Source organism: Ochotona curzoniae, unplaced genomic scaffold (genome assembly GCF_017591425.1).
Source record: "Ochotona curzoniae isolate NIBS_2020 unplaced genomic scaffold, NIBS_Ocur_1.0 contig_523, whole genome shotgun sequence".
NCBI classification, from domain to species: domain Eukaryota; kingdom Metazoa; phylum Chordata; class Mammalia; order Lagomorpha; family Ochotonidae; genus Ochotona; species Ochotona curzoniae.
In genome coordinates, this window is record NW_024466459.1 from 11,386,298 (window position 1) to 11,413,523 (window position 27,226).

General features: G+C 62.1%; 2 protein-coding genes and 1 long non-coding RNA gene across 3 annotated transcripts; 2 read left to right on the forward strand and 1 right to left on the reverse strand.

Annotated features, from left to right (window-relative positions):
- The first annotated feature begins 1,625 nt into the window (after positions 1-1,625).
- LOC121162648 (2-oxoglutarate and iron-dependent oxygenase domain-containing protein 3-like) lies at positions 1,626-12,863 on the forward strand. Its single transcript, XM_040989828.1, has 9 exons — positions 1,626-1,842; positions 2,530-2,747; positions 5,670-5,745; positions 6,502-6,544; positions 7,123-7,187; positions 7,738-7,794; positions 9,003-9,156; positions 10,820-10,943; positions 11,699-12,863. Exons 1-9 carry the CDS (start codon positions 1,769-1,771, stop codon positions 11,833-11,835), a joined length of 948 nt encoding a protein of 315 aa, XP_040845762.1. The 5' UTR covers positions 1,626-1,768; the 3' UTR covers positions 11,836-12,863.
- Positions 8,520-8,954, forward strand: LOC121162649. Its single transcript, XR_005884819.1, has 3 exons — positions 8,520-8,568; positions 8,674-8,731; positions 8,837-8,954. It is a non-coding gene; the product is annotated as an uncharacterized LOC121162649 (long non-coding RNA).
- A 2,547-nt stretch (positions 12,864-15,410) lies between the features above and the next one.
- Positions 15,411-15,923, reverse strand: LOC121162395 (testis-expressed protein 19-like). The gene has a single exon (XM_040989379.1). The coding sequence runs from the start codon at positions 15,921-15,923 to the stop codon at positions 15,411-15,413; it is 513 nt and encodes a 170-aa protein (XP_040845313.1).
- Between the last annotated feature and the right edge of the window lie 11,303 nt (positions 15,924-27,226).

Sequence of the window (27,226 nt, forward strand, 5' to 3'; positions counted from 1 at the left end):
AATACGCGAGTGAACCAGGCCTGGGAGTAGAATCTGCAGGGCAACACGTGGGCTCACCCCTGTGGAAGAGCAATCGCCATTGGCACACGCAAGGTCTGTGGTTGGGAACAGGCCTGGCGGGGAGCTAAGGGGATGCCCTGGCTGGGCTGGGCTTCCCACTGGTGAATGTGAGGGCCAGAACTGGTGCATTGTCCTGGGCTGAACATGGCTACAATCTCCCTCAGCATGGATGTGGCCTGGGTCTGGGGAGGGCCGGGCTGGGCTAGACTGCACCAGCCACTGGCACTCGGGAGTCAGGATGGGACTTGAATGGCTCACGGTCCTAACAGAAGACATCTGGTGACCGCATGTACTGGAGCGTGTTTTCCCTCTGCAGCCTCCCAGCCCTTCCCGGCTTCACAGGTACCTGCAGTGTGAGATGAGGAGAGAGGCAGGCAGATCCCTGGGTAAGGCTGAAGGCCTGGGAAAGGAGAGCAACAGAGGGCTTAAGAGCGGTTACTCCAAGGGGACCCTGCAGCTCCAAGACGGCAGCTGTGCACAGAGCGCGTGGGACGTTACTTGCTCAACGTGGGGCAACGCATCCTGTGCAAAGCTGCCAAGCCTCTTGCTGTGACAATTTGGGTGAGAAATACTTTTATAGAAACTGGATTTTCCTGGGAAAATCCTTGCCCAATCCCTCTAAGTGAATAATCTGCATTTACGTCCTTATTTTGAAATCACGGTGCTCGTCCGTCAACTACCGGACACCCACAGACTCAGAGGGTCTCAGTCCCGGAGGAATTACCCCCCAACTCCAGGAGCCTTTGTACCTGGAAGTGGGCTACAAGCCTTCTGGGGATAGCACGGGAACACAGGATTCCTGGCCAGGGAGAGGGCCACCTGCCGCGACAAGCGGCCTGTGCCCCCGCTGTCCTGGAGCCCTCTTGGCATCTGTACCTGGCAGCTCCCCTCAGACCCCGGGTTCGCACCTGACCATGCCCTGGGAGTCAGGTGCTCAGAACACACTTCCTGTGGGCACCCGGCCCCCTCACTGGTCATGGTCCCTATACGGGGGCCTTCTGTGTGAGACCAAAGGAAAGTCAACCGTCCCTGCTAGCTGGACAAGCACACAGCCACTGGTGAGGCCAGGCGAGCCAAGTGGGCGGGCGGGCGTGAGCCCTGCCTGGAGGGGCTCACAGAGGCACGCAGAGGCCGTGCCCGGGGTCCAGCGGCCCCTTCAGGCCCCGGGCCCAAGGTGCGCCCCGGAGATGCCGGGGGAGGCTCCCGGCTGGCCCTGCCCGTCTGCGCCCTCGGACAAGGACCAGTCACACGGGCGGGGAGCGCGGCAGCGCACGGAGGCCCCGGGGGAGAGCGCGGGCGGCGGCAGCGGCGGCAGCAGCACTCGCGGCGCCCGGCGCGTCCCGCCCTCAGCCCCAGGCCAGCCCGCCCACAAGCCACCCGCTGGACCGGCGACCGTTATGGCGGCTGGCCGCCACGCGGGGGCGGGGCCACGCGAGCAGCGCGCTGACGTCAGGGGCTGCGGGCGCTTGAAGGCGGGGATTTGCTGGAGAGGCTTGAAGGGCGGGGCCGGGCCGGAGGGGCGGACTCGGTGGTTTCCGCTTGCGCTCGCTGGTCCCCGCGTCCGCTCGGCGGTTTCCGTGCGCGCTCGGAGGATTCCGTGAGCGCTCGGCGGTTTCCGCACGCTCTCGGCGGTTTCCGCACGCTCTCGGCGGCTTCCGCGTGCGCCCGGCGGCTTCCGCGTGCTCCTGGCTCTGCGCCGCCTCGCCCGATGGCCCCTCAGCGGAGGGCCGCGCCTAAAGCCCCCGAGGGCCGCGCCGAGGCTGAGCGCCGGCGCCCCAGCAGGTAGCGGGGATCGCGGAGCCCGCGGGCGGGACATGCCCGTGGGGGCGGGGCCGGGCTTGGATGGGCGTGGCTTCCCCTGCTTTGAGCGGGACTTTGCGGGGGCGGGGCAAGGCCTGGGTGGGCGTGGCGCTCCGGTGGGTGGGCGGGGCCCTGGCGAGCCCCTCCCCGCGCGCACTGGCTGCAGGCAGGCGCTCCCTCCGAGGTCCGCAAACACCCCGGCCGGGCCTCCCTCGGGGAGGACTGGTCTCCCTTTGGTCCCAGGACCCGCTCCCCCGCCTCTCTCGGACAACGTGGGGCGCGGAGCTGGAGGGGCGCAGTGGCCCTTGAGTCCAACCCCTCGGGTTGATGGGGGCTCAGCCGGGCACGTGAGGAAGCCCCTCTTGCACAGGCTTGGCACCGGCCCCAGATCCCACGCTGCCAGAGGCTGTGACCAGCGGGTTTCTCTGCCACTGCCACCCTTCCCAGCCCCTGTGCAGCCCCTGGAGCCCTAAGGCGGTCCCTCTTCCCAGTGTGTCCGTGCTGGCCTCGGGGTGCAAGCCAGGGCAGCTGCTGGCAAGGGAGCGAGCTGGAAGTGGGTGCTGTGTGCACAGAGGAGGGCTGGCTGTGGCTGGCGGAGTCCCCGAGATGGAGGTGAGCTGGGGCATGGCCAGGACCCTGCGTCTGACCACGGCTGTTTCCTGTTGCCAGCTCCAGGAAGGACCGAGCCCCGCAGAAGGGGTCCAGGGTATGGCTGCAGGCCACAGGCCTGGCGGCCATCGTGGCAGTGGCCACCTTGCTGCTGTGGAGCAGCCTGGGGGCCGACGACGGGATCAGCGGAGTCCTGGCCCGCCGTGGGGAGGTCGTGGCCCGCAGGTTCATCGAGGTGCCCTGTTCCGAGGACTACGACGGCCACCAGAGGTTTGAAGGTACCCAGCCTGGGCTGGGGGTGACACAGGTGTTGGCAGGCACCTGGGACATAGTGGAACCAGGGAAGGCACTGTCCCCATCTGGCTCCTGTGGACCACCTGTGGGGGGCAGGGAACGGGCGGAGCTGCCAGTGAAGGCTCAGCACCCTGGACACACAGAGCCTTCAGGGCTGCCCCCAGCCTGGACCCTTCCTCACCACTGGTGCTGTTTTCCAGGATGCTCTATGCCGTCTGGACATGTTCACATTTTTTTTAAAGGCAGAGTTACACAAAGAGAAGGAGAGATGCAGAGAGGGATGTCCAGTTGGCTGTTTCACTCCCCCAGATGACCGCAGCAGCCAGGGCTGAGCTGCCAGGAGCCAGGAGTTTCTTCGGGGTCTCCATGCCGGTGCAGGCTCCCAACCACCTGGGCCATCCTCCGCCTTTCTCAGGCCACAACAGGGAGCGGGATGGGACGTGGAGCAGCCAGGACTCAAGCTGGCGCCCCAGGGTGGGCTGCTGGCACCACAGGGGAACCATTAGCAGATGTCTGGAACCCAGACAGCACCTGCACCAGGTTTTCCATCTGAGACCGTGCCGTGGCTGAGCAAAGGGGGCTTTCCAGCTGCTGGTGTCGAGTCCCATGTAATGGGGTGGTAACCCGTGCGTGCTGCGTGGGGCTCCTGTCCTCGACGTCCCCCACAGTCCCTGGTGGTCAGCATTGAAGACGAAGGCGGGGCAGCAGGTGCGCCACCAGCGGCTGAGACAGCTGTGTCCTTCACGCCTGTGCTTGGGTCTGAGCCTGCCCCACTCCCGACTGCAATTCCTGCCCGTGTTGACATGCGCACAGCAGGTGGTGGGCCCTGCGGCCCTTGGGAGGCCTGGCCTCAGCCGGCCCCTGCAGACATGAGCCAGCATGCAAGACCCCTAATGCCGATTACCAACACAAGTTGGAAGAGGAGGGATTGGCGAGTAGTGAGTGAGGTTTTTCCTGTAATGTTTATCATTTGGAAGAAATGTCAGGGAGGCAGGGAGGCAGGCCTGGCCCAGCACGGTTGCTGTAGACACCTGCAGAGTGACCCGGTGGGTGAGAGCGCTCCATCTCTCTCGCCCTTTCTTTCTCTCTAACTCTTTCCAAAAAATAAACTTGTAAAAATGTATCTTAATTTCATTTGAAAAATAGAAAGACGTGCAGAGAATCTCCTACTGCTGGTTCGCTCCCAGGTGCCCACAGCAGCAGGGCAGGGCAAGGTTCTTTCAGGGCTCCCCCATGGGTAGCAGGGACACACACACGTGGGCCGTGGCCTGCTGCCTCCCGGAGCACGCCTTAGCAGAGAGCTGGGTCCACAGCTGCGGCAGGACCTGAACCCAAATCCCTGGGCAGGCTCAGTGGGCAGCGGCCTCCCTGTTGCGCCAGCGACACCCTGGGGGCCTCTTGCTCCCTGGCAGTTCTGACAGTTTGGGGTCAAGGCCGTGATGGGCGAATTTCCCTTAGGGTCCAGCAGTTCTCTGGCCTGTGGCCACCCTGGGCCACCTCGGCTGCTGAGGTCGCCGGGGAATGGGCGGGCTCTTTGGGGCCCCGGGCTCAGCTTTGCCACAAAGAACCAGGGGAGCACCTTGCGCCTCCTGTACCCCCTTATCCTCTGTGTCCTCGTGGCGGGCGCAGGGACTTCACTGCCACACCAGCCACCCACTGTTTTCTTTTAGCCCGTCTGTTGTTTGGAACACTACGTTTATTATTTAGGAAGGCAGTGTGACAGGAGAGATCTTCCATCCACTGGTTCACTTTCCAGACAGCCACCAGGGTGGGGGCTGGGCTGTGTAGCCCCAGGGATTGGGCGCTGCATCCGGGTCTCCCACACGGTGCAGGGCCCCAGACACTCAGGGCACCTTACTGGAGCTGGTCAGAGTGGAGTAGCCAGGAGCTGGACCAGCGGCTCAGCCTCCAGCCAGCCTTCTCCCGGCAGCGGACTGTCAGCCCCTGAGTTCATGCCTCCTGGCTGTGTCGTTCAGAGTTTGTGTCCAGTCTGACCGCAGAGTGGGCAGCAAGCACAGCCTGGGCCAGACAGGCACCCTGGAGCTGGACCTGGAGGGTCCTGGGGGCGGTTCAGGGTGCCCCACAGAGGAGTGAAGTGGCCACGCTGACCTGTGTCCTGGGGGTTCAGGGTGCCCCACAGAAGGGTGAAGTGGCCACACTGACCTGTGTCCCTGGGGATTCAGGGTGTCCCACAGTGGGGTGAAGTGGCCACGCTGACCTGTGTTCCTGGGGATTCAGGGTGTCCCACAGTGGGGTGAAGTGGTCACGCTGGCCTGTGGAGCCCTTGGGGTTCAGGATGCCCCACAGAGGGGTGAAGTGGCCATGCTGACCTGTGTCCCTGGGGATTCAGGGTGTCCCACAGAGGGGTGAAGTGGCCACGCTGACCTGTGTCCCTGGGGATTCAGGGTGTCCCACAGAGGGGTGAAGTGGCCATGCTGACCTGTGTCCCTGGGGATTCAGGGTGCCCCACAGTGGGGTGAAGTGGTCACGCTGACCTGTGTCCCTTGGGATTCAGGGTGCCCCACAGAGGGGTGAAGTGGCCACGCTGGCCTGTGGGGCCCTTGGGGTTCAGGGTGCCCCACAGAGGGGTGAAGTGGCCACGCTGACCTGTGTCCCTGGGAGTTCAGGGTGCCCCACAGAGGGGTGAAGTGGCCATGCTGGCCTGTGGGGCCCTTGGGGTTCAGGGTGCCCCACAGAGGGGTGAAGTGGCCACGCTGACCTGTGTCCCTGGGGATTCAGGGTGTCCCACAGTGGGGTGAAGTGGCCATGCTGGCCTGTGGGGCCCTGGGGGTTCAGGATGCCCCACAGAGGGGTGAAGTGGCCACGCTGGCCTGTGCAGGGCCTGGCCCCTGACCTGGGCTGTGGGGTTCCTTGAACCTGGGGTCACTCTGCCTTTTGCCCCCTAGGTTGCACCCCCAGGAGGTGTGGCCGAGGCGTCAGTGACACCGTCATCTCCAGGGAGGAGGCACAGCGCATCCGCAGGTGTCTCGGCTCTGTCCGTCCGTGGCCGGCTTGGGCTTTTCCCACATTTATTATTCATTCATTTCATTCGTTGATTCATTTGTTTACTTAAAACTCAGAACCACAGAGAGCTCTCCACCTGCAGGTTCATTCCCAAGATGGCCACAGTGGCTGGGGCTGGGCCAGGCTGAAGCCAGGAGCCAGGGGCTGCTTGGGCCGTCCCCCACGGCTTTCCCTGGCCACAGGCAGGGAGCTGGATGGGCATAGTCCATGCCAGGTCTGAGACGTGGGCCCTGTGGGTGTCGGCCTCAGTGCTGCCCCCTGCCCTGGCCGTTCCACCGAGGAGAGTCCTGGGCAGGGGCTGGAAGACCATGAGGGTCTTGGGCACCTGTGGTATCCTTGCAGGCCATGCCACCTCCCAGCCAGGGTGATGAGAGGGGGACCCCCACCCTGTTGCCCCAGGTGCAGCAGTATGTGAGACAGAGATGAGGAGAGGAGAGGAGGAAGTCCCGCCCCCGCTGTGGGGACGAGCTCCTGATGGCCTCACTCAGAGGAGGCTGGTCCTGTCCTGGGGCATGTCCACACCGCAGGGTCCTGTCCTGGGGCGTGTCCACACCGCAGGGTCCTGTCCTGGGGCGTGTCCACACCGCAGGGTCCCGTCCTGGGGCGTGTCCACACCGCAGGGTCCCGTCCTGGGGCCTGAGTGCTCATCCACACTGCTGCGCTGACCGACAATGGCAGGGCATGGGCGCTGACCTTCTGTCGCTTCCCCCACAGCATAGCTGAGAAGGGGCTGTCGCTGGGAGGATCCAACGGAGGGGTGAGTTGCCTGCGGCCCCTGCCCCAGGTGTCCATGCTATTGTTCAGAGTGGATGTACAGGGTCCCCCGGATGCCCCCATCCGTGGTGTGGGCCAAGTGTCCCCAGCCTTGGGCAACCTTGCCAAGCAGCCACAAGACGCTCCCTTGCCAGAAAGATCGTATTCTGGACATTGATCACGGCCTGGCCGGCTGAGTGTGGTCAAGGGTGGGAAGTTGAGGCCAGGGCTGAGAGTGGGCCACAGCTCCACTCACGGGTCCCAGCATCCTCAGGCTGAGGCCACCCGCCTGCTGCCATGAGCTGGATCCCAGGAAGTGCCAGGTGTCAGTGTGTGCCCAGGGCTGGGGTAGTCCAGTGCACTGGCCGTGGAGGCTTCAGCATGTACGCCTGTGTCCGACTAACCGTGTGTGGCCCAGGTGTGTCGTGGGACGTGAGCCCCTCACCGTCCAGCCACGGGGGTGCAGTCTGGGCACGGTCTGGCCTTTGCTCCTCGGGACCGAGCAGAGGTGCCCACTCCGGAGGCGGGATGGGCACGGCACACTGTCCAGCGTCACCGTCTTCTCTCCGGCGTCTTTTCCAGGCATCCATCCTGGACCTGCACTCGGGGGCCCTGTCAGTCGGGAAGCACTTTGTGAACCTGTACAGGTGAGGGCTCCAGTAGGTTGGGGTGGGGGCTGACAGCGCTGGGAGGGTGACAGGGTTGGGTTCTGGGATCCATCTCGGCCAAGGCAAGGGATAGGGGAGGTGGGGAGGGGCACTGGCTCCTGTGAGCCAGGGTCCCGTGGGTGCCCTGGCCAGGGGCCTGTGTGCCGGGGTCCCATGGGTGCCACAGCTGGGGTCCCACGAGCCAGGGTCCTGTGAGTGCCCCCATTGGTCTGTGTGGAGTCCCACGGGTGCCCTGGCCGCTGCGGATGTCCTGGCCGGGGGCCAGGGTCCTGCTGGTACCCCAGCCAGGGCCCGTGAGCCAGGGTGTCCCGGACACCCCTGTTGGCGATCTGTGATCCGGGATCTCTCTCGTATCCCTGAGTTCCCGTGCTCTCCGTCAGCGTGTTCAGGTCACGCCTCTGGTCCTGCCCCCATGGACACTCAGTGTGGGGGCAGGTGTGTGGCCAGGGCTGGCATGTCAAGGGGCTGCAGAGAAGAGAGACAGGGAAGGACTTGGCACACAGCGTTTGTTGTGTCTTCTGTTTCACAGATACTTCGGGGATAAAGTACAGACCGTCTTCTCAGAAGAGGACTTTCAGTTGTACCGGTGAGGGCAGGCGGGCCTGTGGGAGGTGGGGGGAATTGGCCCATATGAGAGGAGCCCGGAGCCGGGTGGGGGTGGCCCAGTGTGCCTGAGACCCGTGAGCTGTGCCAGGCCTGGCCTATGGGGACACTGTCTGTCACCCTCACACCCGCAGCTGCTCTTATTTTGAGATGACCGAGATGGACACACAGTGACATGGAAGGACACGATGACCCTGAATGCTGTCCCTCAGTGGGCCCCCACCGCAACCTGGGGGAGCCTGAGATCACGCCCAGAAAGGGCCGCTGCAGGGACACCCCCTTCCTGCCCGTCACACTCACCGAGGTCACTTGGGAAGGGACACCCCCTTCCTGCCCGTCACACTCACCGAGGTCACCCGGGAAGGGACGCTGCAGGGACACCCCCTTCCTGCCCGTCACACTCACTGAGGTCACCCGGGAAGGGACACTGCAGGGACACCCCCTTCCTGACCGTCACACTCACCGAGGTCACCTGGGAAGGGACACTGCAGGGACACCCCCTTCCTGCCCGTCACACTCACTGAGGTCACCTGGGAAGGGACACTGCAGGGACACCCCCTTCCTGCCCGTCACACTCACCAAGGTCACCCGGGAAGGGACACTGCAGGGACACCCCCTTCCTGCCCGTCACACTCACCGAGGTCACCTGGGAAGGGACACTGCAGGGACACCCCCTTCCTGCCCGTCACACTCACTGAGGTCACCTGGGAAGGGACACTGCAGGGACACCCCCTTCCTGACCGTCACACTCACTGAGGTCACCCGGGAAGGGACACTGCAGGGACACCCCCTTCCTGACCGTCACACTCACTGAGGTCACCCGGGAAGGGACACCCCCTTCCTGCCCGTCACACTCACCGAGGTCACCCGGGAAGGGACACTGCAGGGACACCCCCTTCCTGACCGTCACACTCACTGAGGTCACCCGGGAAGGGACACCCCCTTCCTGCCCGTCACACTCACTGAGGTCACCTGGGAAGAGACACTGCAGGGACACCCCCTTCCTGCCCGTCACACTCACTGAGGTCACCTGGGAAGGGACACTGCAGGGACACCCCCTTCCTGCCCGTCAAATTCTGTCACGCCCTGGATGCTGCAGGTGTGACATCCTGTGCCACCTGTTTGGCCCCCCACTGCCCTCTGTGAGTGTGGCGGCCAGGCCACTCCTGATGACCTTTGTTCCCTGGGCAGCGAAGTGCGGCGGAAGGTCCAGCTGGCCGTGGCCGAGGCCTTTGGCCTCAGCACGTCTTCACTGCACCTGACGAAACCCACGTTCTTCTCGCGCATCAACAGCACGGAAGCGCAGACAGCGCATGACGAGTACTGGCACACGCACGTGGACAAGGTGAGCCCACCCCGGGGCAGGAGCAGGCCAGAGACCCCAAGGCCGCAGGAGGCCGTGCAAGGTGAGCCCACCCCGGGGCAGGAGCAGGCCAGAGACCCCAAGGCCGCAGGAGGCCATGCAGACCCCAGACCTCACGCTTGTTGGTGGTCCATTGTGCCTGGGGATGTCCACCTGAGGCCTCCCGGCCCGCCCCTCACGCACCTGCCGCTTCCTGTTGCATCCCCTGGGACTGAGGATTGGGATGGCCCTGACCAACTGCTTCCCAGGCTCCTGTGCTGGGACGTGGGGATGGGAACCCCCAAGGACCTGGGCCTGCACGAGATACCCCACGCAGAGTCCTGGAGCCACAGCTGGCCCTCAGGTAGCCAGGCACCAAGACAGTGCCCAGTGCCTCCTTGGCCTGAGCTGGCTGCCCCACCCTGCTGTGCAGGATGTGGGTGGGCCTAGTATCCCCAGCCTTGGGCAACCTCACCCAACCTCTGTATAGTCCCCAATCTTGGATAGGGGACGACTGGCGGGCGCAGGAGGAACATCCTGGCACCCGCTGAACGCATGCCAACCCTGGCTGGGGCAGCACACTCCCAGAGGTGGGCAAGGTCTTCCCTGCCTGGGAGCCAGGCCCTGGTGAGTGCCCAGGCTTGGCCACACCTAGGGCTCCTTCCCCTGGCCGTGTGGCTCCACCTGGGTGGCCACGCTTGGCTCTGCACCTTGCCTGTTGGTGGGACCTGTCCCCTCGCCACCCCCTGCCCCCAAGCCTTCTAGAGCTGCTGCTGAGCCAGGCCTGGACCTCCTGGCAGCAGAGGCAGCCCTGCTCCCAGCCCAGGCTGTGCAGATTGTGGCGACAGGATGTGGGCACCACAGCAGCTGGTCATGAGGACAAACTCAGAAGTGGGAATGTCTACTCACTGGAGGCCAATAGAGGGGTTAAAGCTAACAAGGGCTGGGGACATGTGGTGTGGTCTGGGCGGGGCCGAGGGGCTGGCCTGGGGTGTGGTCTGTACTGGGGCATGATCTGTGCCAACAAGAGCTGGCCTGGGGAGTGGTCTGGGCGGGGCGAGGAGCTGGCCTGGGGCGTGGTTTGTGCCCAGGTGTAGTCTGAGCATGACAGAGGAGCTGGTCGGCATGAGAAGCTGGTGGGGCATGGTCTGGCCAGGGACGGGGCCAGGGAGGTGATGACTGGGGTGACCACCCCACCATGTGGGGCAGGAAGGATGCCCGCCTTTCAGAGGGCTCTGCACAGACCCACCCTGATCTCATGCAGTCTCGTCCAGGACATCTCTGTGTGTGGCCTGGGTGGGGTGGGCGTCCCACCATAGGTGGGCCTGGAGCCTGAGCAGGTGGTGCCGCCCTCATGCCAGGCCTGCTAGGAACCTGACTGCTCACCCCGCTCTCTGAAGAGTTGGGGAGTGGGCAGCGTTAGGCTCACTCCAATTCATCCCACATGGGAGGGCCAGGTGTGTGTCCCAGCTGCTCCACTTCCCGGCTCCTAGCCGACAGCCTGGGAAAGCAGCAGCTGATGGCGCAAGTGCCTGAGTCCTTGGGCACCTACAGGGGACCGGGGTGGAGCTCCGGGGGTCCTTGGATAGTCACAGGGGACCCGGGTGGAGCTCCGCCTCCCTGCTGGCCTCATGAGCCTCGTCCCCCAGCGTCCGTCTCTCTGCAGGTGACCTACGGCTCCTTTGACTACACCTCGCTGCTCTACCTCTCCGACTACCTGGAGGACTTCGGCGGAGGGCGCTTCGTGTTCGTGGACGAAGCAGCCAACACGACGGTGGAGCCACGAGCAGGTGGGCCACTCGGGCTGGACACGGGGCCTGCCGCACTCAGTGGCCACTGCCCTCACACACACGTACGCTCACACACATGCACACCTACACACTCACACACACACGCAGGTGGCACATGCTCTGGGGGGGCTCTGCCTGGACTGGGGCAGCACTCCTGGGGGCCCACCGTGTGTGAGGCCCGCTGCCAAGTGTCTGCCCTGCCCACTGCTGGCTGCCGTAGCCAGTGGGCTCATTCTTCTGAGCTCATGCTGGCCAGTGGCAGGGCCAGTGGCCTGAGCCTGTCCAGGCCTGAGAGAGGTCACCTCAGCTTGTAGTGTCCCCTGCATCCCTCCTGTGCTGGCCATGGCTCTTCCATCCAAAGGCAAAGGAGGTGGCAGTTGCCCCTCGGGCCGGGGCTGGGCGGGAGACAGGCACGGAGGCCGTGGGTGGAGAGGCTGGGCTGGGGCAGCCAAGGGAGGCAGCACAGGAGCCCGGGGTCACACGGGTGTGTGCATCAGGGGACAGAGAGCCCCGGCCTTGTTCAACATGGCTCCCCAGGCTTCCAGCCGCCGCGGTGCCCTGTCCTGACCCAGGGGTGGGGTACCGGGGTCACCTCCCTGTGCGGTATACGGTTAGTGTTTGCTCCAGCAGGCCCGTGGGGGGGTGGACCTTGAGGCCCCCACTCCTCTGCCTGCTGCTGCACCTGCTCCTGTGGAGGGCGCTGGCCTCTCTCCTGCCTGCACGTGGCCTCTGCCACCTCCCCCACTCCCCCCCAGGCCGGGTCTCCTTCTTCACGTCTGGCTCTGAGAACCTGCACCGCGTGGAGAAGGTCCGCTGGGGCACCCGCTATGCCATCACCATTGCCTTCACCTGTAACCCCGACCACGCCATCGCTGACCCCACGTTCACGTAGCGGGACCAGGCAAGACGACTGGGGAGGGGCCGGAAAGCCGTCGCAAAGCTGCCACCTCCATCCAGCCATGTCCACTGCGTGCACTGCCTTGCCTGGGTCCTCACTGGCCGCGATTCAGGCAGTAAAATCAGGGCCCAGCCCCATTCACAGGCATCTATGTGCTCGCCTCAGCCCCTCCTTCCCTGGGGACACACGTCCTGCTTCCTCCAGGGGTGCGAGCTGACAGCGGACTCGGTGCTGGGCCTGGCCAGGGTTGGGGACAGGTGCAGGGAGAAGGTTCTCTGGCAGCATGGGGCTGGTGGGGGCTTGTGGGGGAGGTGAGGGCAGCTCTGTGGTCACACTGAGTGACCCTGAGAGAGCCGGGCCCCAGTCACACCATACCCCCTCGCCTGTGCCATCACTGGCCTGGTCCCTGGCTCCCCCTGTTCTATCCCATCTCTGACCAGGATCCCAGATCCCACCCTGTTCTGTCCTGCCACTGACCCAGTCCCTGCTCTCACGGGTCCCCCGCCCACTGAGGCTGTTCCACCTTTGCTGGGCACTGGTCAGGCCCTGAGGGCAGGGCCTTACCCATCAGCACGGCTCCCCCACCCCCTGGCCGCTATGGTGACGCCAGTGCTGGGGTCATGACACGGGCCGGGAGGCCACTCAGCTTGTGGGACATGAACAAGGGGCCACTCAGTGGATGCGGTCCTGAGGCAGGTGAGCCTGGGCGAAGTCGCCCCTCAAGTATCAGGCTGGGCACTGTGCCTGCAGAGCAGCCAGGAGGTTGGCAGAGCGGCTAGGATGCAGCCTGGGGCACTGCACCCCAGGTGGGAACTCCACGCAAACACCTCCCTGGAGGGCACAGGCTGGCAGGTGCTGAGTCCCTGCCACCCATGTGGGAGAGCCAGATGGGGCTTGGGGCTCCCAGCTTTGGCCCTGGGCCACCACTGAGGTGACCATCTGGGGAGAGAGCCAGTGGATGGAAGGTCTCGGTAGCTCACTGCCTTTAAAAAGTGAATCAATCAATAAATCATTTGAAAGGAGGAGGAGGCAGCATTCCTGGCGCTGGCCATAAGCTGGGACTCGGAGCAGCTGTGGTGCTTGGGCTTGCAGACCTGGGGGGGAGGAGGACAAAACGGAACAGACCTGGGGGTCTCCCTCTGAGAGGTGCAGGGGACTCCCAGCACAGCAGCCTGTGACCCTGGGGAAATGGTGCCAGGGGTGGGAGGCTGGAGGGGAGCTGGGAGAGCCCTCGTGGGGAGTGGGCGCAGGCACCCCTCAGGCTCGACGCTCCCTGCCAGCTGAGCTCCGGAGGCCACCAGACCTCACCATGCAGCCCCGGGCTCTGCTCAGCTCCTACCAGCCTGGAACACTGGGCGAGCAGCCAGGCCTGACTGCTGCTTCCCGGGTGACGGCTCCCGGCTGGCCAGGGACCTGCAAGGACCAGTGGGTGCCTCTGGGGCAGGGAGATATCTGTGACCTGCAGGGGCTCGCAGTGCCCACGTCCGGTCCCCACCTGGCACACCACAGGCACCAGTGGATATTTCTGGAAAGGGCCCACATGGCAGGGTGTCAGATTCCTCGTGTGGTCCACCTCTGCCTCGGGCCATCCTGTGCTCTGTCTGTCCCCCAGTGCCTGGCCCCCACCAAGCACACCCCAGGACTGCCTTCGGGGGCCTGGTAAGATGCAGGACTTCTGAGTTTGGGTTTCTGACCACACCAAGCGCTCTGGATGCCGTCTGGACAACCAGCAGGAGCGGCTGTCCTCGGGGCAGTGCCTAGGCCCTGGCCACAGCGAGCACGGAGCTTCCAGGCCAGCGGCTCCGGGAGGAGTGGGAGCTGGCAGCAGGTATCACAGGCCAAGGGGGGAGCCAGCCACACGGGCTGGGGGCACTGCAGAAGCTGGCAGGGTCCTTGTGGGTGCCCAGAGGAGAGTCCCGCTCAGCTTTCAGAGTGTGCCCCGCCCAGGAGGCGGCCCCAGCCGGGGTTGGACCGCTCACTACCGTCCTGTGGAGTCGCCACTCTGAAAGGGGGATCTCTTCAGAGTTCACGGAAGATGCTTGCTATGAAAGAACTGTGCGTGGATTTCCGCTTCTTCCACCAACGCAGATGACCCCACAAACACTCTGAAATGCCTTGGGTTTACCCACGTATCACCCACTCCGTGCCGGGCTCTCCTCGCCCAGCAGGTGAGCCAGGCTGCCCAGCCCGTCCCCGCTGAGCAGGGTCCACGAATGGAGGAGCCATGACTTGTGGCCCTGTTCTGGGCAGGATGGGGGACACGGGCTGCGGCACCCTGTGCTGGGGCGGCCTGCTGCCTCCCCCCACCCCACCGACCCCTCAGCGGGGCGCCGCTCGGAAGCCTCCAAGGCACACACCTCTTCCACGTTGCACGCCGACCTCTTGTCAATGTGCATGACAAGTACCAAAGGACCCAGAACGATTTGGTCTCAGGGGACAGGGTAGGGGGGACACAGACAGAAGGAATCTCCCCTCCACCTGCTCGCTCCGGACACTCCAAGGCGGGCTTGGGCCAGGTGGCAGGCGGGGCTCCTGCGTGGAGGCAGGGCGCCAACCACGCAGCCAGGATCCGGAGAGCAGAGACCCAGGCCCTCTGTTCTGAGACCTGGCACCCCAGGGCACCAGCACCACAGTGCCAGTCACTCGCCCGAGACTCCATCCTGAAACGCGTGGGAGTGGCTGTGGACACTCCACTGACGCCACCTGATGACCTGGGACTTGCTTCCCGCGTTTCTTTACACGCCACGTGCCAGTGACACCTGTGACGCTCGGCCCGCGTGCCAGAGCGCTGTCAGCCCTGGGCAGGGGACGGTGGGACCATTCTTTCTCTTACTCTGCTTTTAAGGAAATGAAAAAAAACAATAAACATTAAAACTAAAACGAGGGCCGCAGAGGAGCTGAGTCGCTGCTCACCAAGCTGGCTGCAACGCTCTTATTTCTTCCTCAAAGTCAAAACAAGAGATGAACAGAACAACGGGAATTAAGGGGTCAAACTGGGCAAGTGGCAACCTTTGAAACCGAGTCCCCTCCCGTGGTACACCAGACACCCCGGGGCTGCCGCAGAGCCCTTGGGGTGTCCCAGGAAGCAGGCTGTGGGGGGCTCTCCGGGAAGGGCCAGCACTGTGGTCAGCCAGCCAGCAAACCCGCCATGCCTTCCCCTGAGACCCGCACAGGAGGCAGAGCAGCCGGCCTGGGCCCCGCTTCCTGCGTGTGTGGAGGACACTGGTGGCACGCCCACCCGGGCAGAGGCAGCCAGAAGTAAGGCTGTGGGCAGAGGGGGCACGGGACCCCGCACGCATTTCCAGGCCAGGGGCTGAAAGGCCTGCATCAGGGACTCCTCCAGGGTTGAGCAATCCGCAGGGGAGACCCTCACCAGGGCCCAGGCACGGGCTCCGGGCTGCAGAGGGACGAGGTCTCATTCTGGGGTGGGGCCCGCCCTCAGGGAGTCCAGGGGGAATGAGACAATGGAGAGGGTCCCCAGAAACAGTGCTTTGTCACCCGGAGCTAGACAGTCTCGTGGTGGCCCCCAGGACGAGCCGGCCACCAGGCCGACACCACAGGTCCAGCAGCTAGTCCTGGGCCGGGGCAGGGGTCCCGGGCTCCTCGGGGGGCATCTCCCTGACGCAGCGGAGCTGCTCCTGCCACGGGGCAGTGGAGATGGGCCAGTGGGTGCAGGAAGGCACGTCCCCAAATCTCCAGGGAAGCTCCTGGGTCCAGTCCGAATCCTCGGGCCCCCGGCACAGGGCCACGACGTCCTGCGGATCCAGCTCGGTGGGCACAAAGTGGAGGCTGGTGCCCAGCTCCTCGGAGCCCGCCGCAGTGGCAGCCGGGGCCCCCCAGGCCTCAGGGCCCCCCAGCACTGGCTGCCCCGGCCCCTCGGCTTCCTCGGGTTCGGGCTCCGGGTCCCAGGAGTCGGTGTCGTCCCACTCCTCCACCTCCAGCGAGTCCTTGAGCTCCAGGAAGGCCGTCTTGAAGCAGGCGAAGCAGCTGCGCATCTGCCCGTGCTGGAGCTGGTACAGCCAGGACACGTAGAGGCGGGAGACGCCTTCGCCGGCGTGGCGCATGCTGAGCGGGGGGCACATGGCCTTGCTGCTGCCTGGGGACAGGAGGGAGAGCAAGCTGGGCCTGGGGCCTCGGGAGGGGAGGGGAGCGGAGGGGGGAGGGAGAGGGGGAGGGGCCTGGGAGGGGACGGAGGAAGGGAAGAGGGGTGGGAGGAGAGGAGGGGGCCAGGAGGGGGACGGAGGAGGGGGAGAGAGAGGGAGGAGGGAGATGGGGGGGCAGAGGAGGAGGAGGGGGACGGGGAGGGGGCCCGAGGAGGGGGACTGCGGATGGGAAGGGAGGAGGAGGGGGCAGAGGAAGGGGACAGGAGGGAGAGCAAGCTGGACCCTGGTCTTGGGAGGGGGACGGAGAGGGGAAGGAGGGGGCGGGGAGGAGGGAGGAAGAGGGGCTGGGAGGGGGAGGGGGAAGAATTGTTCCCTTTGGGTTCAGGGTCCGGGTTCCCGTCCAAGGAGAACCTGCAGGGCTCCCGTAGCTTGACTTTCCAGAAACCTCCAGAAACCTCCAGGCCCGAGCTGCAGTCTGGGAAGCTGAGGCAGCAGAGCAGGGAGGTCAGGCGCCCCCTGGCAGGCAGGGTGGCAGCGGCCGGGCCAACCCCGGGCCTGAAGGGTGTGGAGCTCAGGGCCTGCCCTCTGAGCTGATGCCACAGCGCGGGGGCAGGGGCCCTTGGGGGCCTCCCCGGGCTGCTCACCCCAGCCCAGCCCAGGCCCAGCAGGGTCACCTGGTCCTCCGACGGAACCTGAGGGAGCCTGAGGGAACCCGACACAACGCGGGGAATCCGACCCAACCTGACTGAACCCTCTGAGGAACCTGGTCCAGAGCTGGTCCAAGCTCTCCCGCCCTCCCCGGGGGCTCACGGGGGCACCAGTGAAGGTCCCCCCAGCAGGGCGGGCCCGCGTGGCCGCTGCTCTGCGGCTGGAGCTGTGTCCGGCTGTATCCGTCCACCTGCTCGGAGGGGGTCGCAGGTGGGCACCTTGGCTGTGGGTCTTGGCAGGGCGTCTGCCTGTGGGGCTCACCGTGCACCCACCTGGGGTCCCCCGCAGACGTCTCAGCCCGTCAGCTCCCGGGGTTCAGGCCGTGAGGCTCAGGGCGGCGGGCTGGTCCGGTGTATCCATCTCCCTCGGGCTGCCGCTCCGTGGGGCCTCCGGAGGAGCAGCCTCAGTTCCGGCTGCCTGCCTGGTGGGTGGAGTGCCCTGGGGGTGAATGTCGCCCCTCGCCTCCTGTTCACTTCCTGCCCAAGTACAATCTCAGCTGCTGCCCAGCCCTGCCAGGTCCCACAGGGCTGCCGCCCCTGACCTCGGGGGAGGTCGGGCGAAGGTGCAAGCTTGGGGTGCTGCACCGCACACAGGATCCCTGGAAGAGGCGTGGGGGAGGGGCGGGACAGAGGCAGCCCACCCCCACCCCCAGCAGCGCCTGGGCCCTTTCCTCGCTCTGAGCCCCAGGTGAACATTCCTGCCCCAGCATTTGGCATCTCCCTCCTCAGAGCCTGGGCTCAGCAGGACCAGAAACGCCAGGGAAGCTGCACCCAGGCAAACACCCACAGTTCAGCCCCCACTGCCCCTAGCTCCCCACAGCCACCGCCCGGGGAGGAACAGTCTCAAAGTAACACAGAGGGAGCTTTGCTGCCTCTGAAACTTCGCTTATTTCAGCAAGAGACGGGTAATGGACGGCTTCTAACAGCAAAGCAACTCTTGAACTGAAAACCCAGGAGCCATGCCCAGAGAAGATTCCAAGGTGAGCTGGGTGGGCGTTGGCGTCTGCCCGGCCGCCTCCCCCGGGAAGAGGCGAGGGCAGCCGAACGCACCACGCTGAGCGGTCATGTTGCAGTGAGGTCCCGACACCTGCCGGTCCTCTAAGATGCCCCTGTCTCTCCCCGGGAAAGGCCCTGGCTGGCGGAGTGGAAGCTTTCAGCCAGGAGGCCTTCTGCTCCGCCCCTCCCCCATCCCCCGTGCTCCTGGGGCCCAGGCCCCCGCCTCAGGCCCTGCTCCCAGAGCGAGGCGCAGGGTAAGCATGTTTGTCCTGTCCAAATCTGCTGCTTTGTCTCGGGGAGCACTGAGCTGCTGCCCGGCATTGCTGTTGGCAGGTTGCTGCAAGAGCTCCTGGCACTGAGTGCCACAGGCAGGTGGGCAGCAGTGCTGTCTGGATGGGATGCTGAGTGGAGACTCGGGTGTCAGGTGTCTGGGTGGGCAGTTTCTGGGCCAGGTGAGAATCAGTCTACAGGATAGAGAAGGTCGCCTCTGCCCCCCACCCCACCTTGCCACTATCAGGACATCAGCCGCTCGCCCGAGGGCCACAGGACCGGGAGGTGGGCCCTGGACGCTGTGTTATGTCCTCACCCTCAGAGCCCCTGGATCTTGTGGCCTCCAGGCCTTGGGCATTCTCCTGCTCCAGTGGTGTGCCATGGGGCGTCCCGTGGCTAGCAGGCCCGGAAGACATCTCTGTCTTACAGTCCCCATCCTGGAGGACGATCGCTTCACGCCAGCCTCTCGGGGCCTGCTGTGCACCTGCTGAATAAATGAACGGTTTGTCCAGGGAGGAGGGACACAGGGATAAACTCTAGGACTGGGAACCCCACTAGGTGCAGAACAGGAAGCTCTACCGGCAGCTGCAGCAGGAGCTTGTCCACAGCATCAGCAGGATGGTCCTGGGGCAGAGGCAGGCTGGGCCCTGGGCAAGACGCTCAGGAGGCCGCAGACTCTTACTTGCCTGAGCACTTTGAAGGGAGTGGCACGGGTGGGATGAAGGGGTCCCCTAGGCCTGCTTAGCTGACGGCACTGTGAGGAGGAGGCTCAGGCTTGGAGCTTGGGAACGTGAAGGGCTCTTCAAGGAAAGAACTCAAGCCTCGCTCATCCAGGTCATGAGCTCCTGCTGGTCAGCGCCTAGGGCGCAGGGCCCCCACGTCCCAGACAACCCCCCTTGCACGGTGCAGAGTAGCCTTCCCTCTGCCTGTTTTTTTTTTGGAGATTTTTATTGGACAGTCAGAATTACAACCTGAAGGAGAAGAAAAGATCTTCCATCCACTGGTTCACTCCCCAAGAGGCCGCAACAGCTGGCCAGAACTGAGCCAATCCGAAGCTAGGAGCCAAGAGCATCTTCTGGGTCTCCCATGCAAGCACAGAGTCCAAAGGCTTTGGGCCGTCCTTGACTGCCTTCCCAGGCCACAAGCAGAGAGTTGGAAGGGAAGTGGAGTAGCCAGCATATGAACTGGTGCCTAAATGGAATCCCAGGTGTGTAAGGCAAGGACTTTAGCCACTAGGCTACCATGCTGGGCCCTTCCTTCTGCTTTTGCAAAGCTTAAACTTATGCAGAATTAAGGCTGACCTTAGCAGTGACCAGCACTGGGCATGCGTCCTACCCAGGGGCTGTGGGATCACACAGGATGTGCATGTCCCCATTTACACTGATCTGTCGGAAGCCCGGGGTCTGTGGCCCTGTGAACTTGGATCTGCCCTGAGCCTGCTGCTTCTTAGGAAAACACACAGATGGTGAAGGGCAGTGACGCCCTGGCGGTAATGGGGCGCAGGAGTGAAGACGCCACAGGGAAGTGCTCTGCCAGCCACTGGCCTCTGCCCCACACTCTTCTGTGCCCCCCTCTGCCCTGGGCTGCCGGAACATCCAGGCTGGCTCCAGTGTGGCCACCCTGACCACAGGCATGTGCTAATCCTGACAGAGACCAGCCCATGGTTAGGAAGGGCAGCCGGTGTGTCGCCAGAAGATTCCTCCAAGCAGAGAGAAGGTGCTTGCCATCTCCCAGGCCTCTCCGATGAAGTTGGGCTGTAGCATTTCTGTGTGCAGCAGCCATTTGCTCACCCTCTCAACCACAGGCATGCCAGCCTTCTGCTTCCTGCCCGCCTGCTTACCTAGGAATCTCGTGGGGGCCTGATTTGAATTGGGAACCTGGGGAGTGGGGAACCCCGCGAGGGGTCAGCAGAAAGAGACAGCTTTAGGGAAGAGGCTGCTTGCAGACAGCTGGTTGAGAAAGTGACATCTGGGCAGTCCTGGCTCTGTCAGTCAGAGGTTCAAGTCCCAGCTGCTCCACTTCTGACCCAGCTCGCTGTTTATGACCTGGGAAGGCAGCAGAGGATGGCTCAAGTGCTTGGGCCACTGCAACCGCGTGGGGGCCCAGAAGGGCTCCTGGCTCCTGGCTTGTGCCGTACCAACCCTGGCTGTTGCAGGCATTTGGTGAGGGAACCAGTGGATGAAAATCCCTCTCTCCCTCTCCAATTCTGCCTTTCAAATAAATAAAAAATAAGTCTGAAAAAAAACTGGGCCTGGCACAGTGGCCTAGCAGCTAAGGTTAAAATCCTCGCCTTGAATGTGCCAGGATCCCATATGGGCGCTGGTTCTAATCCCGGCAGCTCTATTTCCCTTCCAGCTCCCTGCCTGTGGCCCGGGAAAGCAGTCTAGGACGGCCCAAAGCCTGGGGATCCTGCACCTGCGTGGGAGACCTGGAAGAGGCTCCTGGCTTCGGATCGGCATAGCATCGGCCGTTGCGCTCACTTGGGGAGTGAATCATCGGACGGAAGATCTTTCTCTCTGTCTCTCCTCTCTGTATATCCGCCTTTTCAATAAAAAAATAATAATAAAAATAAATCTACAAAAAAAAAGAGTCAGTGCTTCCCTATGATGCTTAAAGGTCCTCCTGTCCCTTCTCAAGAACACACTGGGCCCGGCGGTGAGGCCTAGCAGCTAAAGTCCTCACCTTGAACGCACCAGGATCCCTTATGGACGCCGGTTCAAATCCCGGCAGCTCCACTTCCCATCCACCTCCCTGCTTGTGGCCTGGGAAAGCAGCTGAGGACGGCCCAAAGCCTTGGGACCTTGCACCCGTGTGGGAGACCTAGAAGAAGTTCCTGGATCCTGGCTTCGGATCGGCACAGCATCAGCTGTTGTGCTCACTTGGGGAATGAATCATTGGACAGAAGATCTTCCTCTCTGTCTCTCTTCCTCTCTATATATCTGACTTTCCAATAAATAAACAAATCTTAAAAAAAAAAAAAACTCACTGCTGGGTGGCCCAAGGGCTTTGCCTGGTGCCATTGGCAGCCAGGTCATCCAACCTGAGCCTCGCCGCCTGCAGTGACCCTAGAAGGTCAGCAAGCACAGGATTACAATTGATTGGATAGTAATTGTATGAAAACAACCGAATGGCTACCTTTTGTGTGCCTGATTGGATATCCTTTGTATGAGAACAGCTGAGTGGACGGCACGTGAATGAGAACACTTGGTGGAATACACAAGACAAAAGGAGTTCCAAACAAAAGTATGGAAACAGTTGATGGGTTTTGCTGATGAGCTCAATACTTCCTCCCGTATCCCATTGGACCCTCAGTGTATAAAGTCTGATGCCACCAATACATTTCAGCTATCGGCCATCAGTCAGGGTCCACGCATGTTATTATCGGCTCCGTGCACCAAGTCCATCGCTGCGGGACAGTGACACCCCAGGGGCTAGCCAGCCCCTCCATCTCTGAGAACCTGGCAGGCTGATGGGCCTGAGCCTTTAGACCCAAGCCCCACCCCCAGGACAAACCAACCCACCTGGCTCTGAGCACATGGTGGACTGGTGGGCCTGAGCCACCAGGCCAGGAGCCCCCCGACCCAGGAGCCTGACCCCAGGGCTAGCCAGCCCCTCTGCCTCCTCCATCTTGATTTTTATGCCCTCCTTGTCATGAAGGTCCCTTTCCCAAGTCGAAGCTGGTCAATCATGCGTATGATCCAGTTGTCCCTTGCTGCCAGTGGGATTTGACCTGGTTGTTGATCCAATTCCACGTCGGGAGGGAAGCATCTGATGACCAGGAGTCAGGGCCAAATACCCTTCCAGGCCACATTCAGCAACAGAGATTCTAGAAGAGACGGTCCTTACGCCAATGTGACCTTATGCTCACACCAACCTTAGCTTCATCTATTCTGCAGGCGTGAATCCGAGAGTGCCAGGCCAGCGTTTCCCTGCTAGCACTTGTCCTGTGTGATTCTGACAGGCAACTGGCACAAACCTCCAACAGAAATTAAAACCGATGAAAACATAACAAGTTTGTATCAGTAAACAAGGCTCAGCCGAGATTAAGTGGCGTCTTTTAAGCGCAGTTCTGAGAGAGAAGAAACCAGCACGGCTAAGAATCACAGGCTGGAATTCTCGCCCTGTCCAGCCTGCCCAGCACAAAAGGCCATCTAAGGGCTGTGGCCAGCAGCCTCCTCCTCCCCTCTCAAGATAAGCTGTAGCCTCAGGTCCCACCTCCTTGCTTCTGCACATTAAAAAGTGAAAGAGTCGGGCCTGACACTTTGATGTAGTCACACACAGCTATGGGAGGGAGGGCCTTTGCATTCCCCAAGGCCTTCCTGACTCGGCTGGAATCCAGGCCAATGCAATCACACTCAACTAGAGCGCCACTGCCGGGCAAGACAAGGACCCAGAAGGTCACTCCTCCAGGGCAGAGACCCCAGCAGGCCTTGCAGCAGCAGGGCTGGCTGCAAAGGGGCATCTTCACCCACGCCGGCACTCTGTGTGTAGTTCCAGATACACTGATGTTTTCTAACTCCATCCCGTGTGACAGCCAACTACACACGGACCCATGCGAACCAGCACACTGCCAGAGAGAAACCAGCAACCCTCCGAAAAGCCTTCCTGGGTTTGGGGGAACAGGACGGGGGAAGTCACACACTTTGATCCATACACAAGGTATCCCAAAGCACTGACAGTGACAGCAATCGCAGAAAATGGCTTTTTCTGACCAGGGCTAGCTCGCAGCCCAATAAGCAGTGAGGAGGGCAGACGGTGGGAAGGACAGGAAGGTGCTGGCGGCGGGTCAGTGTGGCACTGAGGACAGGGCAGGGCAGAGCTACAGGAATTCTGTAGGCAACCACATGCAGAATGGCAGTCAGGACTTCCCAGCCCAGCAATGCTGACACTGGAATGTTCCCCTTGGCAGACACATTCCAGAAGCCATTGGAGTCACCTGAAACGTGTTGCAATGCACTTGAGACGTCACGTGCTCTCACGGTGCACAGCAGCAGAACCAGGGCTCACCCAGGCGCTCAGATGGACGTGGGATTGGGTACCCCTAGCAATGCCAGCCCCTCCACTTTGCATATGAAGAGTTCACAGAAGGTTAGAGTGAATAACAGCACAGTAGGCCAGGTGTGGGTCCCCGGAAGCCTTGAGCCTGCGGATCTGCACAGCTGTGGGTCCCCGGAAGCCTTGAGCCTGCGGATCTGCACAGCTGTGGGTCCCCGGAAGCCTTGAGCCTGCGGATCTGCACAGCTGTGGGTCCCCGGAAGCCTTGAGCCTGAGGATCTGCACAGAGCTGCCCTGTCTGTTCTCACGCAGGGTCCCAGCGCAGCCCCAGTCAATGCCAGGAAGCACACGACATAATGGAGCAGAGAACTGGTGATTTTCAGAAATAAAATCCATCAACACGGTTCCAGTAACCTCTGCATGTCCAAAAACGCACATCGAAAAGAGGAAAGTAGGGGGTTCAACGTGGTGGCCCGAGTCACCCCTCCAGGCCCCTGAGTCTCCCTGAATCCCCCTGAGTCCCCCCTGGACTCCGGAAGCCACCAAGGACCCCGGGGACGGGGCTGAAATCTCAAAAAAGTGACCAAGAAGTCACTGTGGGGACACAGGATGCTCTCAGTTCCGTTCCCTTCAAAATGAGCGAGCTGTGAGCTGGACGGAGAGGTGGAGACGCGGCTGGCGGGGGCCCGGGGTGGGTGGGCGCGGGTTAGGCAGGACCACAGGTGACCAAGGAGAAGGAGAGGCGGCTGGGGGCGCAATGTCTTCCAGTTTCAGGCAAGCAGCTCCTTCAGGGAATCTGGAAGCAAGAAGGCATGTTTGCCAGCAGGGGAGGGGAGTGGCAGAAGGAGTGAGCAGCCCCCCAAAACAGAAACGGCTTGAGGAAATGGAGAGAACCACGAAGGTTCTCAGAGGGGCACCGGGGTGACGGCGCCTTCAGTCCAGGCTCTGGAGAAACTGACTCCAGTGCAGGAGGGCGCGGGGCTGGAAGCCGGCCATGGCTCCATACAGAAGTAACATACAGTTCAGCTTTTTGATACACAACTGGATTGCCTGCTGGAACTCACTGCGGACTTTGAACCGTGTCCAGCCCTGCAGGAAGACCTCAGCTCAGCCTCCAGAGCCGCCAATGCAGCTCGTAGCTCAGACTCAGCGCCCAGTGTCACACTGTGAGGCACTTACCTGTCAACAGATCGTGCCACAAGCCCAGAACCCCTGGCCCTGGCTGAACAAGCCACAGGAGCAGCTCCTTCAAGGCTCTGTGAGGTGCCACCCAGCCAGCACTGACCGTAGGGGGTCATGGGATGACAGTTACTGTGCATCACCCCATGTCACCGTTCAGCCTTCAGAGTTGGAGCCTGGCCAAACTCCAGGCCCTGCTACAGAGGTCGGCCCTTCCAAAACCCTGCAGACTACAGCTCCACCTCTGTACCCCAAAGTCAATGCTGCTGAAGAGGGCACCCCCCAAAAGGCTTTCCTGGAGAACGCACCCCCGGCAGTCCTGACATCCACGACTTGGTAGACGGCCTGGCTATGAAGAACTTACGAAGCAATGAGAAACAATCCACGGAACCCCTGAATATCAGCTGCAGGGGTTCAGAGCTACAGGAAGATCTGTGCGAGGGACTTCATCTCTGCTGGTTCAGCCCCCAGATGCCTGAACGGCAGGGACTGGGTCGGGGGAGCACTGCCGTGGATTTGGGCATCGCCCGTGGCCTTTGCAGGCGCAGAGCACCAATGCAGAGGGGACTCCAAGCAGGGCCCGTATGGGATGCTGGCACGGCGGGGCTGTCTTACTGCTGCGCCTCAATGGGCCCCAAATACCATCAGCCTTACTAGGCAGATTACTGATGCTCTGTGGCAAACAGAGTCTTTTTTCCAGTGTAGACAGCGGGAGGAAAGCAGGTGGAAAGAGCCTTATGTGACACAATCCTTTGAACGGCCAAGCTCTCTGGGCCTCAAGGGGACAACCGCTTCCATCTTTCCCTGCTGGGCTCCCAAACCTTATAGACCTGGTCTGGAGAAAAACAAGAGCAACAACTGCTCCCTACAACAGGCACTCCTCGCTTCTAGCAGGAAGGTCTCTGTCAACATACATGTTCTCACTTTTTAAAATGCCAGCCAACTTTTAAAGCTGAAAGAGAATGAGGTTAAAAATAGAAGGAAAACTACCATGCTCATGCAGCCTCTCCTAGGTCTCAAATCGAAACGCCAAATCTTCCTGAAGAAGCTAAAAAGTGCCCGAGCGCCCAGCCCTAGCACAGGGCCGAGGCTTCAGGGAGAGACAGCAGCCATCCAGGGGCTGGAGCACCTGCAGAAAAGGAGGCAGAGCGTGCGCCCCCTAGCGGAAGGCACAGCGCAAGGCAGGCTGGGGCGTGCAGGAGCGGGGTACCAGGAGAAGCTGGGGTGGGCGGGGCCCTGGCACCTGGTGGCCAGCTCCTCCCGCCCAAAGAACAAAGAGTTAACTAACATGATGCTGATTTAAGAAAAAGTGAAAGCTCGAGCGGAAGGGGCGGAGGCGGCAGAACCAAGCTCGTACTCCAGGCTGAATTCCCTCTTACACAGAGTGGAGCCCCATCCTGTCTTCAGAACCCCCAAAGCCAAGCAGACTGAAGTGGAGAAGGCAGAATTCCCTCGAGGCACAGAGCTCTGTAAAGGGGCAGAGTCTCATCGACTCCCTGCCCTGAGCGCCCGCTCCCTCTCCTGGAGCCCCTGGTCCTCAGGGAAGTCCTTCTCCGGGAGCCATGGCTGTCTGGACACCTGCTGCAGAAGACGCTCCTGAAGCGGCCTGGCTGCAGGAAATGACTTAGGCAACTCCCTGGCAGACAGCGGGGCTCTGCCAGAACTGCGCCGTGCCAGTGCGGCCCAGGGGCTTCCAGTGGCTGCAGCTTCCCCTGAGACTGTTACCACAAGGTTGCAACGGGGATACCCCGGCATGGGCAGGGACGTGCCCTCGACGCCCACAGGCATTGCTCACCCCTCACAGCCATCCGCAGGAGGGCAGCTGGGAAGTTGGCTGAACCGGCAGCTATGGTCCCTCATCCCCAACCGTGCCGTGAGAAAGCTCATCTCCCGCGTTATCAGGACCCTGCAGGAGCCTGTGCCAGGCTCGTCTCCCGAACAGGCCTCCTCCCGAAGCTGCTCAGTGAGCAGCAAGACAAGGCGGCCATGGCAGGCTGGGACCCTGAGCAATGGGAAGCAGAGAGCTACCTCAGCGAGAGCCCAGGAGCCGAGAGGGATGCGAAAAGGACCGAGTCTAGATAAGTTCTATTGGCTTTGCCATAACTAGGCACCCCTCACTAGTTCGTGCCTGGTGAATCTTTCAGCTGGAGAACACTCCAGCCTCACCCCTCGGTGGTCTCGGGGCCTGCTGGCAAGAATTTCCCTGGGACTGTCAATTACCATGTCCTGTCTTGTCGACACAAGCAGAATTACCTCAGGTTTCTAGAATACACCCTTTCTTTTTTTTTTTTTTAAAGATTTATTTTTATTATTTTTTTCATTGGAAAGGCGGATATACAGAGAGGAGAGACAGAGAGGAAGATCTTCCGTCCGATGATTCACTCCCCAAGTGAGCGCAACGGGCCGATACTATGCCGGTCCGAAGCCAGGAGCCTCTTCCGGGTCTCCCACGTGGGTGCAGGGTCCCAGAGCTTTGGGCCGTCCTCGACTGCTTTCCCGGGCCACAGGCAGGGAGCTGGAAGGGAAGCGGGGCTGCCGGGATTAGAACCGGCGCCCATATGGGATCCCGGGCGTGCAAGGCGAGGACCTTTAACCACTTGCGCCACCGCGCCGGGCCCACACCCTTTCTTTACAACAGATTCCAATGTACAGCGTGAGCATCAGAGCCACTTGCCTGCTCCCGCCAGTCGGCATTCCTCCTCAGTCACTGAGACACGCTCAGGTTATGAATCACAGCTGCGGGACTTGTATTGCTAAATCCACCACATGCGTATGTATGTATGTCCCTACCTTCGCCGGGTCTTGCCCTGTGAGCGTAAATCTGGTGTGGAGGAGGACGCGGCCATTGCTTTGCAGCACAGTGACAATGATGTCCGGGTCATTTACATAACTTTTGTGTTAATTCTCACATGCCTTAAAATTAGAACATTTTTAAGGGCATACATTTCAAAGAGTTCATTTATTTTTATTGGAAGGGAAGATTTACAAAGAAAAGTAGAGGCAGAGAGAAAGTTCTTCCATATGCTGGTTTCCTTCCCAAATGGTGACAACAGCCAGAGTTCAGCTGATCCCAAGTCCCTGGCCGGGAGCTTCTGGGTCTCCCGCAGGGTGCAGGGTTCAGGCTTTGGGCCGTCC